Below are 14170 nucleotides of genomic sequence, written 5' to 3'. Positions count from 1 at the left end.
TATACATTTCTATACTGTGAGTTTATGAAATGTAAACAGTGTTAGTGTACTGGGGCTTTCAAGGGTCATACATATTAGTACGCCACTGGTGAGTTGGGTGCAGAGTGAGGCTTATAAGAAAACAGATATGGTACTTACCTAAGGAGAGGGAAGGCTTTGTGTCCTAAAGAGCCTTCCCTTCCCCTCGTTTCAGCACTGTCATCGCCATTCAAATCTGCTGCCACTAGAGGCTTTGGAAGGTTTTGTGAGATCAAGTGCTCCATACTGGGCATGCACGAGCATAATAAAGAGTGTATTATATGAGAGAACAGAGGCACCAACAGAATAAAATATAAAAAACATGGATGTGGTGGAGGTGGACTCTTAACTACTCCAAAGGACACGACAATAGAAACATGTTAACGTATAACAGGAAAGTTTATTCATACACTCCACAATTTTTGCAACGTATTTCGCAGGTGTGACCACGCTTCATCAGGCAGTCAGAAAGGAGTATACAACAAACGCCGTCCAGATCTGTGCCAAGCACCTCTAAGTTTACACATGCGCAGTATGGAGTGGCCTGTGTTCAGCAGCACTCGGGCTCCTGAAGCCTTCCGAGGCCTCACAGAGCAGTTTTCGACTAATGGGTTGAATATCTCTAACAGGCATGGTGGCGCTGGAATGAGAGGACTGTGAGAGGAACAGAAAGGCTCTAAAGGACCTAGACCCTTCCCTCTCCATAGGTGAGTATCTTTTTTTTTTTATTATTACTTCAGATTTGCTTTAAAGGCAGCTTATCGAAAAGCATTCCGTAGAAAAAAAATGAGAGAAATTGACTAACTAATAATAATAATTATAAAATCCCAGAGGATGGCGCTCAAAAGCTATGAGTAAGTGAATCCAATGTCCTGCAACAGCCACACCAGTACAGGTGGCAATCTCACTGTGTGCAAATTATATAAACCTGTTCGCCTCCTCTACATATAAAAAACATAAAATCTCAGAGGATGCCGCTCAAAAGCTATAAGTGAGCAAGTCCAATGTCCTGCAACATTGCATTCACATTCCAATATGCCTCCTGCTTCATTTAACTTCAGACTTCTGGTTATGAGATAGTATAAGCCTCCACCTCACCCTTTGCAAGCGACTCTCCAGATTTTAAGACCTAATTGCAGGTCTGTCAGCACCTTGGAACCGTTCCCGGGTCGTCCCTCACCTCTCGATCTATTGTATACAGGAAGAAACCGATTTCTTTTTCTTGAAATACCGGAGAAGGAGAGGTGGTAGAGCGGCGCTAAATCTGCTCCATTTATTAAGGGCTACAAAGCCATATAATTTTTAATGAAATTAATTTTGACTTCAGATTCTCTTTATACAGGTGAAACTTGAAAAATAAGAATATCGTGCAAAAGTCTATTTATTCCAGTAATTCAACTCAGGGCTGGAACCCACTAGAGCGCGTTTTTGATCATTTAGGGATCGCTGTAAATCGCTAGCGATTTCACTAAACGCTCTGCCAATGTAAATAAATTTAACAAATTCCACAGTAGCGATTGTGATTAGCAAAATCGCAATCACAGGACATGCAGCATTTTGGGAGCGTTTGTGCTTCAATGTAAAGTATTGAAGCGCTGGCAAATCGCTAATGAATCTCTACGCATAGCGCTTTGTGTGCGATTTTAAATTACTGCAAACTGTAAAAAAATTATAACAAATTAAAAGGATCAAACAGAATTATAATCGCAATCACAATCGCTGGCAAAAAGCTTAAACTTTTTAAAATCGCTACCTCTGAACTCAGCGGGCACATGCGCAGCGACAAAACGGGCTAAGGTCACTAGTTTGTTATAATGTTGATGATTATGGCTTACAGCTTATGAGAACCCCAAAATAAAAAATCTCAAACCATTAGACTATTGTGAAAATGTTCAATATTCTAGGCAGTAGCGTCACTAGGGGTGTGTGGTAGGTGCGGACCGCACCAGGTGTCACCAGCAGAGGGGGTGACACCAAGCTCCAGGCTAAGGGAGAGTGGAGTAAGCTATGTAAATATAGACCAGGCTATTGTCTGATGTACATCTCCATCCCGCTCTTCTCCTTTCTAGCTGCTCCTTGTTGAGCTTATAACAGAGTTCAGAGGCCACCAGGGCCACATGGTGATCATTTTAACATCCCCCCTTAACAAGCAACATTACTACATAGTGAGGTTGGATGTTCATAGGGTAAGAGGGGGCGACACCATGAATTTCCGCACCGGGTGACACCAACCCTAGTGACGCCTCTGATTCTAGGCTCAAAGTTCCAGACTCTAATCAGCTAATTCATCCAAAACACATGTGAAGGGTTCCTATTTCATATATTAGTTTCACCTTTTAAGTTGAATAACTGAAATAAATGGACTTTTGCACAATATTCTAACTTTTTGAGTTTCACCCGTAAATAACAGATTCTTAATTCATGTCTCTTTGTTTAACGGAAACAATCTTTTTTTTCAAACTTCTCTGGTGCAGCTTTCACCCCCTCATACCTCAGCACCTCTTTCACTGGGTAATCATTACACTGTTTCGGAATTTCCAAAATTCTGTTAGTACAAAGGTCAAGGATATACTGCTAAGCTTTAACTAGTTACTAAGACGTAAAATGAATAAACCAAGTAAAATTTACTGCTTCCACTGAATGCTATCTAGTAACACTACACTCATAATTAATAACATTTCTGGGACTGATTTATCAAGCTATGTACAGAGAAACAGCGGCAACTGTTCGGCCCTTGGCCAGAGCAACCAATCATAATCAGTTTCTTTCAGCAGCTGACACATGATTGGCTGCTCTTGGCAACTGCTCCAGTTTCAGCTTGCTTGTGTGGATAAATCAGCCATTCTATGTGCACAATCATTTTATAATAACATCATAGCAAAACAGACTATAGAAAATTCAACATTCACAGTGGCTGAATATTTTCTGCCTCCATAAGGTTGTTCAGTCCAAAGTTGAGATGAGTGTGTAACCACTTCGCTGCCCGGGTACAGTATATCTACGCTCCTTTGGACCTCAGTTCCCTGCCCGGAGCGTAGATATACGCACCGCCCGCCACTGTCCGCGCTCCCGCACGCACGTGCGCGCGCTCCCGTGATCTTGCACGCCGCCGCCCGCTCGCCCCAGAGATCAGTGAATGGGAAAAAACCATTCCCGTTCGTTGATCTCTGCCCTCCAGCAATGATCGGCTGCTTCTATGAGAAGCAGCGCGATCATTGTGAAAAAAAAAGTTTCCCAGCCTCCCTGAACATCCTGTAAGCGTACTTCCGACGCTTACAGGACACAGTCACAATAAGTTACTGTGGCCAAAAAGTAAAACTACACCCAAAAACATTTTTCATATACAAATACATTAGTTTACATTATAAATTAACTCATTAACTCCCACACTCCCCAATTGTTACCATTTTTTTTTTTGTAATACAAAAAAAAAATTACTAAAAAAAAATAAAAATAGTTACCATAGGGACTGAACTCTTTAAATATTTATATCAAGAGGGTATAACACTGTTACTTTATAAATTATGGGCTTGTAATTAGGGATGGATGCAAAACTGAAAAAAATGCACCTTTATTCTCAAATAAATTATTGGCACCAAACATTGTGATAGGGACATAATTTAAACGGTGTAATAACCGGGACAAATCGGCAAATACGTTACATGGATTTTAATTACAGTAGCATGCATTATGTAAAAACTATAATGGCCGGAAACTTAAAAATAATGATTTCTTTTCCAAATGTTTTCCTATTTTCCCATTAAAACACATTTAGAATAAAATAATTCTTGGCATAATGTCCAGCCTAAAGAAAGCCTAATTGGTGGCGAAAAAAACAAGATACAGTTCATTTCATTGTGATAAGTAATGATAAAGTTATAGGTGAATGAATGTAAGGAGTGCTGAAAGGAGAAAATTGCTCGGATGCTGAAGTGGTAAAACCCCTCCGTTGTGAAGTGGTTAATTTAACTCTGTGGTGGCACCAAATCTTTGTACAGGGCAAATCAAGATATGGAGCAAAGGATTATAACTGACAACTTGCTACTGTCAGTTAAAGGACCACTATCATAAAAAAATTACAATTTAAATTGTGTGTACATAATAAGTACATTTCTCCCAGGTTAAAATGCACTATAAATTGCTTTTTTTCCTATGTTGCTGTCACTTACAGTAGGCAGTGATAATGTAACAAATCTGACAGGTTTTGAAACAGTCCATCTCATGGGGGATTTTCAGTATTTCAGTATCTCTTTTATTCTTTACAAAAGCAATCCCTGGAAAGCATCAAAGCAACAATCTTTGCTTACTATGTTGGTGGTTGTACAGAGGAATTGCATTTGAAAACCCTGAGAGTCTTCCATGCAGAGATGGACTAGTCCCAAACCTGTCAGATCTGTCAGATTTTTACTGCCTACTGTAAGCAACAGGAACACAGGAGAAAGTAATTTATAGTGCATTTAAATCTGGGAGAAATGTACTTGTGTATATGTTTACGTGTGTATTTTGATTTTTGAAGAAATCATTAAAGGGAAGATCCGCGCAGAATATAAAAAACAAACTGCACTGACCTGGGGATTCTTCCAGCTCCTGGCAGTCGATTGGTGTCCTCGTAGCAGCTCCTCTCCCTCCCGGTGTCCAGCGGTGAAGAAGCCGGCTTCCGGGTCGGCTTCTGTGCGCTCCACGGCGCGGGTCACGTGGTGTAAGTGACGTCATCTGGTCTCTACTGCGCAGGCGCAGAACTACTACACCTGCGCAGTAGAGACCAGAAGACGTCACTTACACCATGTGACCCCCCGCCGTGGAGTGCACAGACGCCGACCCGGAAGCCGACCTGGCGAGGTCGCCTTCTTCACCGATGGACGCCGGGAGGGAGAAGAGCTGCGGAGAGGGCACTGATCGGCTGACAGGAGCTGGAAGAAGCCCCAGATGAGTGCAGTTTGGTTTTTTTATATTCTGCGCAGACCTTCCCTTTAACCACTGATTGTGATTAGCCTTGTGTGAAGTGATGGCGGTCCCTTGCACACTTACACGCAGCATCGCCCCATTTTATGCTTCCCTGCCGCATCCCCACAGCAAGGGTCATGTAAGTCTATGGAGACTTGCACAGTTCACACAATGTGATGTTGTGCGACACAAGTATCAGAGTCACTGCATGCAAAGTTTGTAGCGCGTTACCGCATGATACATGCCTACCGCACGGATTACGCAGCAATGCAAGTCAATGGGAAACGCAGTAAGGGCTTGATTCACTAAAGTGTGATAACTGCTATCACAGCAGTTATCATGCAAGCTGCCACGCGCAAAGGTTTGCGCCCGAACAGCGTTACTTAGCGTGATAAGCGAAGGTTTGTGCGTGATCACGTGCACGTTTCACGTGAAAAGTGCACGTGATCGCACGCAAACCTTTGCTTATCCTGGGAAGTAACGCTATTCACACGCAAACATTTACTTGTTGCAGCTCGCGTGATAACTGCTGTGATAGCAGTTATCACACTTTAGTGAATCGAGCCCCAAGTGTGCACAGCGGGAGGGTGGTGTGACGCGGCGTGCATGTGTGGACCAACAGGAATATCCAGAATATCCAGCGGCATACTTCCTGTATGTCACTAGCCGACAGCGGTGCTATGCATATGACTCATATGGTCATATGATGGCTGATTCCTGCAATGCCGCAGTATTAGGTGAGCAATCGGCTTTAAGATTAGAATGTAAACCAAGGTGAGGAAATTTCTTACACTGGGCAAACTCTGACCACTTCATTTATAAATTAATATTGAAAAAAGTAGATAAAACAGAGGCGCAAAGATGGAATAAAATCTATTAAAATCAGTTTAAAAGGGGAGGTAGTGGTGGACTTTCCTCCCAGTTGAAGACACAAGTGGTCTCTTTCCAAAAACACAGCTTTATTATGACAAAAAAAACTCCTCCTTGCAACGTGTTTTGCAGGTCCCACCTGCTTCTTCAGGGTGCCTCCTACTACCATTGTACTGTTTTCGTCCACTCTTGGTGGAGGGGTGTCACCTCATATCCTGCTGCTACAGACAGCGACTTCTTAACCGCAGTGGGGTCAGGTTTCTTCTCCTTACCTGCGATTACAGCGATTGCCTTTGAGGTAACCCTGGTTTGTGAGTATTACTCTACCTTGAATTAATACACTTATTGTAGTCCACACATACTACACTATATTTGGGTCTCCTTTCCCCTCTTGTATTTCCTCACTGCAAGTAAACAATTTTAATCAAGTTATATTCAGTTAAAGTGTACCCAAGGTGACATGAGACATGATGAGATAAACGTGTATGTACAGTGCAAAACATAATAACCAGGCTGTTTTACTTGTTGTGTTTTGCTGCCTGAAAGAGTTAATTTTTGGAGGTGACAACTTCTGTCTTGTCGGTACCTTGTCGGTATTATAGGAAACATCACTGATTAGCATATTACAACCATAAAAAAAATCCTGGCAGAATACAACTTCTGAGAGCAGAGGGAGATAGAAAATGTCAATATTTTGTGTATTTTAACTCTGGGACACTTAATAGGCTGCCACTGCAGAGGCAACAAAAGCATTCATTCTACTTTACAAATGTTTAAATATAAAATAAAACCATGAGATGCTTTAAAAAGTCATTTTTAGGAGTAGGAGGATAAATACAATTGTTTATCTCATCAGTTTATTTTCACCTCGGGTTCACTTCAAGATCGGAATAAATTATCTAGTATCTCCTTCCCCATCCCTAGTGCCAAGGTAGAAAATGAAGGTTTGCGTTAGAAAAAAAATGCATGTACCAACTACATTATACATTATCAACATGAATTAATACATTTACAAAGGTAGACCTGAAAAAGGTCACAATACTGATTATTCACATCTGTTATCTGCAGAGACATCCAGGTCCCATCATCCTGTCATCCGTTGCGTGATTTACACTCCTATGTGACCTACAGACATGGATTGACTCATGAAAGGAGTTTATGTCCTGTGTAAGCACAAAGTCACTTCCTGTAAGTACCTATTGAACTCTCTGCATATCTGACAAGAGTTGGCAGGAAGGTGATATATCACTCCAAATCCCTATGAAGTGAGAGATGAGTGACAGCAACGTGATCGTACAAATAAACCGGCCGTCATTTCCAGCAGAGGAAGTTGAGCTCAATTTCTCCTTAGTTCTGAGTACACGACAGCGTCCGGAGGAGGCTGCTGCGGAGCGCCGCTGTTTGCGTATGGTGAATCTGGAGAGGGCTGAAATAAATACAGATACTGGTAAATAAAACAGGTCAGAAATGGACAATAGAACTTTTGAGAACAACAGCAGTTAATCTAAAATCAGCCGTTCAGCCTCTGTCACACTAGGGTGCTGTTTGCCCCCGATCTGCACTTTGCTGATCGCCAGCTATCAAGTAATCCTATGGAGAATGACTTTCACTACAGCGATTGTGGCGTGTTTATCGCAAACGAAGGAAGCCCCAGAGAAAAATAGCAACATGCAGTTTAGCAGTGGAACTATAGTGGAGATGGCTGTGTTAGGTTTGAGTAGTGATACTAGTGTTGGGCAAAGATGGGGGAGTTTAGTGTTAGGCATAGGCAGGGGGGAGGTTCGTGTTATTCATAGATGCAGGGAAGCTCTCATACTACATGGAAGAGGCCAATGGGCCAATCAAAATTGAATGAGTGTACCAGGCTTATTCTCCTAATCTTAATTCTGCTAACCCCAGATAATGATGTTCACCCTAACCTTAACTCTCCTAACTATCATTCTCTCGGTCCTAGTTTTGGTAACTTGCCTGGCCTAATTCCAAACTATCCAAGTAGCATCAGCATTCAAGTAGGGATATCAACACCCCCATTGCCCTTCTCTACTCATCATCACTGGTCAGAGCAGAGGCAGGTCTAGATCCTCCAATGGCCTGCACCTGTCCACACCGCGCATATCTCACTCCCATGCACGATTGCAGGACTTTACTTGGGCTGCTCCCACTCTCTTGAATTCGCTCCCACCAGCCATCAGACTCACCCTCACCTTTAAATGAGCCCTCAAGACTTACCTTTTCATGCTTGCCTAACCCCTCCCCGCATCAGTACCATAATATGTTCTGCTGGGCACCCTCTCAACAGACACACCTATTGTCTCCTTCCCCACCCTTTAGATTGTAAGCCTCTGGCAGGACCCTCCCCCTAGTGTTTCCAGCTTGATTATGCAATCTTACTGTCTGTCACCTCTCTTGTGGACTACAGCAGACTCTACTAAAAAGACACTAAACTACTGTTTTTAAATCATTTGCATGATGTTGTTTATTTGTGAACTCCTTGTATGTTCTACCTTGTAACCTTAAACCATTTATCTATTGTGCAGCGCTGTGTAATATGTTGGCGCTTTATAAATACAATAATAATAATACTTTGGCTCACCTGCTTCTTTTTCCCCATGTTTTTGCTGAAGTCGATATCGGCATACTGCAGCTCAGGTGCTTCCTTCAATGACAAATACATTTTATTTTAACTCAAAAGAAAAAAAAATCTCAATCTGTATTTATGCATATTAGCAAATTTAACATTTTTGTTACATTTTTAAAATTAGTCAAATTTGCTCACCATCGGAGACATGGTCAAAGGGATGCAACATTTTCCAGCTTGCAAGAAAATGTTATGCAAATTGCATGCAGCTTGGAATTAAGCCAATAGCTGCATGTGATTATCATGAATTCAAAGTTGTATGCGCTTTGTATTAACCACTTCACCCCCAAGGGGTTTTTACCTTAACTGACTGGAGCAATGTTCACATGTCAGTGCTCCTCCCTTTTATTCACCAATAACTTACTACTTATCACAACAAAATTATCTATACCTAGTTTTTTTTCGCCACCAATTACGCTTTCTTTAGGTAGTACATTTTTCTAAGAATTATTTTATTATAAATGCATTTTAACTGGAATAATACAAAACACAGTGGCGTAGTGGTTAGCGCTTTCGCGTTGCAGTGCTTAGTCCCTGGTTCGAATCCCAGCCAGTTCAACAACTGCAAGGCGTGTGTATGTTCTCCCCGTATCTGTGTGGGTTTCCTCCGGGCACTCCGGTTTCCTCCAACATCCCATAAACATATAAATGAGGCAATTGGCTTCCCCTAAATTGGCCCTAGACTATGATACATGCACTACACGATACACACAGACATATGACTATGCTAGGGACTAGATTGTGAGCTCCTCTGATGGACAGTTAGTGACAAGACAATATACACTCTGTACATCGCTGCGTAATATGTCGGCACTATATAAATCAGTGCTGGTCGTAATGGAAAAATCTACGCTTACGGATCATTACGCGTAATTTTACGCTATTACGCATTACGCAATTACGGTTACGGCGTAGAAAATAATCTACGGTACATCACTGTAATTACGCGTAAACTTACGCAGTTACGCGTAAGGATACCGTAATGTAGGCGCTTACACTACAATGTTACGCGTAGTGCTGTAATACCCATTAATGCGTATTTTTTTACGCATACGGCCGATATGTACGCAATAGCCGTCAATGTGACAGTTATTGCGTACATATCATTCGTATGCGTCAAAACGTACGCTTATACTGAAGGGCGGGAGAAGATACTATTGGTTGCTTAGGATGTTGACTGATTGGCTACTCTTAGAAAAGGGGAGTTTTTACGTTAGTAATTACGCGTAAAATTACGCGTAAGTGTTCGTAAAATTACGCATACCTAGCAATTACGGTAGAGAGTGTAATTACGATACCACTCTACTGCTTACGCGTAAATAATTACGCGTAAGACCGTAATTTACGCGTAGGGCTTACGCGTAAATTTACATTGAATTACGATGCGTAATTACGCTCATGCGTAATTTCGGCCCAGCACTGATATAAATAAATAAAAATAAATAAATAAAACAAATGTAAATAAAAACAACCTTATTTCTAAGTTTTCAGCCATTATCGTTTTAAAATAAAACATGCTACTATAATTAAAGCCCACATACTGAATTTGCCCATTTGTCCTGGTTATTACACCATTTAAATGTCCCTATCACAATGTATGGTGACAATAATTTATTTGGAAATATAGGTGTAATTTTTCTGGTTTTTTTGGTGTGATTTGCCTCCTTAAAACAGAGAGTACTTGCAATAATTCAGCTTTAAGTGAACATCTGTGGTTACTCACAATGCACCGCTACTTAATAGGCAAATTATCTCTTTATGCCCCCGTAGCCAGGCTTGCATCCAGAACCGCTGGTATATAGCACGCCTATAGGTTTAAATTTTAAAGCGCCACATCAACCTCACATGTAGACAGCCTGTGTCAGACTTTTGGAACCCCCTCAGTACATGGCAGGGGTTGATGGGTTGATATGGCTCTATGGGATAGGGCTTGTCCATTCCATAATTACATAATAAAATAACAGTAATATACACTCATGACCTACATAGAAAAAAAGTCCCTGAGGCAAGTATTTATGTATTGTTTAACTGTTTTTTTTTTATTCATGTGTTTGAGGGACGTGGGGGGGGGGTTTAATCTTTGAAAGTGGAAGGGATTCATTTTAGTAATTTTTAAAAATTAGATAAAAGTATTGTGTGTGTATTTTTACTTTCTAGCCACTAGATGGCGCTGCAAACACTATCCTGGTTTACAGGAAGAGTTCACTTTTTTTTTTTAAATTGTGCATATTTTACTACTTTCTGTATCATGAATGGAAACGACATGTCCATTCATTCCAATTGGTTAAAGGAACATTTGTTCCCCTTGCCCAATCCTGGATCTCCATGTTCCGACGGGTACGAGCAGTGGGCAGGCGCGAGCAATGCATTAAAACATCCTGGAGCCGTTAAGAGGCTACAGCAGGAAGTTGTAATGCCGTGGCTTGCCACTAAGTGATTAAAGGCCCACTGTAACCTCCTAAAAAAAATAGATACCTAGGAGGAGGGAAGGCACTGGATCAACACACACCATACAATCTTGGATGTACAGATTTACCAAATCTATGTAGTATAAGGGCCAACCGATTGAAAATACCTTGAATGATTGATTGGATAAGCTCTTATACTACATGAAAGTGGTAAGATTAAACACCCAAGATGGTGTGTGTTGAGCCTTAGAGCCTTCCTGTATCCTCATTCCATCACGGAGCCCCCGTTCAAATCTCCCACCAGCAGCATCTTTGGGTAAAGTACTTCCGAAGATGAGCGTCTCCGTATTGAGCACGCACTACTTGGAGACTTCAGTACTTTCGTGGCCTTCCAAGTAGACTTAAAAGCCTCTTCAACATTAAAGTAGGAGGCTGGAATGGGGGGGGGGGGGGGGGGGACAGCGGTAGAAAAGTGGGACGCAGAAAAGACCAGAAAGGATCTAAGGGATTTAGAGTCTTCCCTCCTCTTCGATGACTTTTTAACTTTTTTTCTTTGTTGTTGGTAGTTACAGTCTGTTAAATTTGAATAGAACTCATAAAAATTAGCATCTTATTGACCATCTGTGCTCACCATCATTGATGGCAGGTAGGTCCAGATTCTAACATTTGTCAAAATGGCTCACCTGTTTGTTCTTCCCCATGTTTTTGCTGATGTTGACTTCGGCATACTGCAGCTCAGGTTGTTCCTGTTCCTTCAATGGCAAATATATATTGTTTAAAAAAAACTTAATTTCACTCATTTTCAACCAGAAGCCCACCCGTCGCCCAAAAAGTGCAAGCTCCACTTATGGCCCACTACTGTTCTCTTGCAAGCTCTGTCAGTCCACTATAAAGCAGATCATGCACACATCACATGATTTGCATACTGTAGGTCACATGTTATACTGGTGCTTGAGGTCATCACATGATAAGATGTCTGTATAACAATCAGCATTACATTAGTAGTTGTTTTTTAAATCTGGTAGTGTGAACCAGCCCTTAGTTTTTTTGGTAAAAGGTTGCAAAGGTTATTTTTACCAAATCACGTGGAACAGTTATAAAAAATATATATTTTAAACGGGCAAAGCTTGAGATACAGCTAAAGTTTGAATGGGGTTTGATCTTCTATTTTAGAAAAGAGTGGACAATGCTATTATGAACTAACAAGGGGGCTAAAGTGTCTCGCTCACTGCTTTGGCCAATGCATCAGTTTACCTAACCCTTATTTTCCTGGCCCTAATATTCCTTATTGTAACTCTATTTCCTCTGACTGCAACTCTGCTAACCCTGATTTTCCTGCCCTTAAAGTGTTTGGGGCATGTGGGGGGGAGGATGCTTTGGAAGTGGAAGGGATTAATTATAGTAATTATTATAAATTAAATAAAAGTATTGTGTGTGTGTGTGTATTTTTACTTTCTAGCCACTAGATGGCGCTGCAAACACTATCCTGGTTTACAGGAAGTGTTCACTTTTTAAAAAATTGTGCATATTTTACTACTTTCTGTATCATGAATGGACACGACCCCTGATCAGGGTCATGTCCATTCATTCCAGACATTGCAATTGGTTAAAGGAACATTTGTTCCCCTTTCCCAATCGTGGATCTCCATGTTCTGACGGGTACGAGCAGTGGGCAGCCGTGAGCAACGCATTAAAACACCTTGAAGCCATTAAGAGGCTACAGCAGGAAGTTGTAATGCGGTGGCTTACCGCTAAGTGATTAAAGGTCCACTGTAACCTCCTAAAAAAAATAGATACCTAAGAGGAGGGAAGGCACTGGATCCCTTAAGCTCAACACACACCATACAATCTTGGTTGTACAGATTTACCAAATCTATGTAGTATAAGGGCCAACAAATTGAAAATACCTTGAATGATTGATTGGATAAGCTCTTATACTACATGAAAGTGGTAAGATTGAGCAACCAAGATTGTATGGTGTGTGTTGAGCCTTAGAGCCTTCCTGTATCCTCATTCCATCATGGAGCCCCCGTTCAAATCTCCCACCAGCAGCATCTTTGGGTAAAGTACTTCCGAAGATGAGCGTCTCCGTATTGAACACGCACTACTTGGAGACTTGAGTACTTTCGTGGCCTTCCAAGTAGACCCAATCACATAAGTGAAACAGTTATAAAAAAAATATTTTAAATGGGCAAAGCTTGAGATACAGCTAAAGTTTGAATGGGGTTTGATCTTCTATTTTAGAAAACAGTGGACAATGCAATTATGAAATAACAAGGGGGCTAAAGTGCCTCTTTCACTGCTTTGGCCAATGCATCAGTTCACCTAACCCTTATTTTCCTGGCCATAATATTCCTTATTGTAACTCTATTTCCTCTGACTGCAACTCTGCTAACCCTGATTTTCCTGCCCTTAAAGTGAACCTAAAGTGAAAGGTGTATGGAGGTTGCCATATTACTTTCCTTTTAAAACCATACCAGTTGCTTGTCAGTCCTGCTGATCTATATGGCTTCAGTAGTGTTTGAATCACACACCTGAAACATCTGATCTGCATGCTTGTTCAGGGTCCATGGCTAGAAGTATTATGGGCAGAGGACAGCCAAGCAATGTGCACTGTTTAAAAAAAAATAAAATATGGCAGCTTCCACATCCCCCTCACATAAGGCTGCCTTTAATTCTCTAGATTTTAATGCTGCTAGTATTGTTTTTCCTTACTTTATTCTGTTGACCCTAACTTCCATAATCCTAACGCGGCTAAGCCTAACTATGGTTTCTAATTTTGGGGTTTGGGTTTAGGGTACTAAACTACCTTTGAGTCAGGAGAATATATAGGTCAAGCATAGTTTAGTTAACCATTTAAAACAAACCCTCTTGTTTAAGCCACTTTGAGATGGAAGGCTGAACTGCGCACTTGCCGAGTGCAATTTGGTGCGATTTAAATGCAACTGAATTGCAGCAGTAGTAACACCACACATGTCAAGCGCTGGCACGCGGTGGTGTTACCCGACGGCAGAGGACCACAACATATTGAGTATGAGATCTGACTTCAAGGGAAGGCCGCCTGTACATGGCCAACAGCCAATAAAATTACAGCAATTCAATTTGATTGGCCCGGCTGAAAAAATGAGCACACTCACTGATCTAATCTTCTCTACTCATCATCACTGATGGGAAGCTGGACCAGACTATAACGTTTGGCTCACCTGTTTCTGCCTTCCCATGTTTGTTCTGAAGTTGATATCGGCATACTGCAGCTCAGGTGCTTCCTTCAAAGACAAATACATTATTTATT

At 41.4% G+C, this 14170-nt stretch overlaps 1 protein-coding gene across 3 annotated transcripts in view; it reads right to left on the bottom strand.

Moving 5' to 3' along the window:
* Positions 1 to 5900: 5900 nt before the first annotated feature.
* The window catches only part of LOC137521753 (carcinoembryonic antigen-related cell adhesion molecule 8-like), a 140857-nt gene continuing 132587 nt past the window's right edge, over positions 5901 to 14170 (bottom strand). For all 3 annotated transcript variants that reach the window (XM_068241432.1, XM_068241433.1, XM_068241434.1), the window contains 4 exons: positions 14082 to 14144; positions 11562 to 11630; positions 8426 to 8488; positions 5901 to 7258 (listed from right to left, as the gene is read on the bottom strand). In XM_068241432.1, coding sequence (XP_068097533.1) covers positions 7169 to 7258; positions 8426 to 8488; positions 11562 to 11630; positions 14082 to 14144 — 285 coding nt within the window. In that variant the 3' untranslated portion in view covers positions 5901 to 7168. The remainder of the gene's footprint in view (positions 7259 to 8425; positions 8489 to 11561; positions 11631 to 14081; positions 14145 to 14170) is intronic.

This window comes from Hyperolius riggenbachi, chromosome 6 (genome assembly GCF_040937935.1).
Source record: "Hyperolius riggenbachi isolate aHypRig1 chromosome 6, aHypRig1.pri, whole genome shotgun sequence".
Taxonomy (NCBI): Eukaryota; Metazoa; Chordata; class Amphibia; order Anura; family Hyperoliidae; genus Hyperolius; species Hyperolius riggenbachi.
The sequence above is the reverse complement of the archived record's forward strand: the minus strand, read 5'-3'. Positions and strand labels throughout refer to the sequence as shown.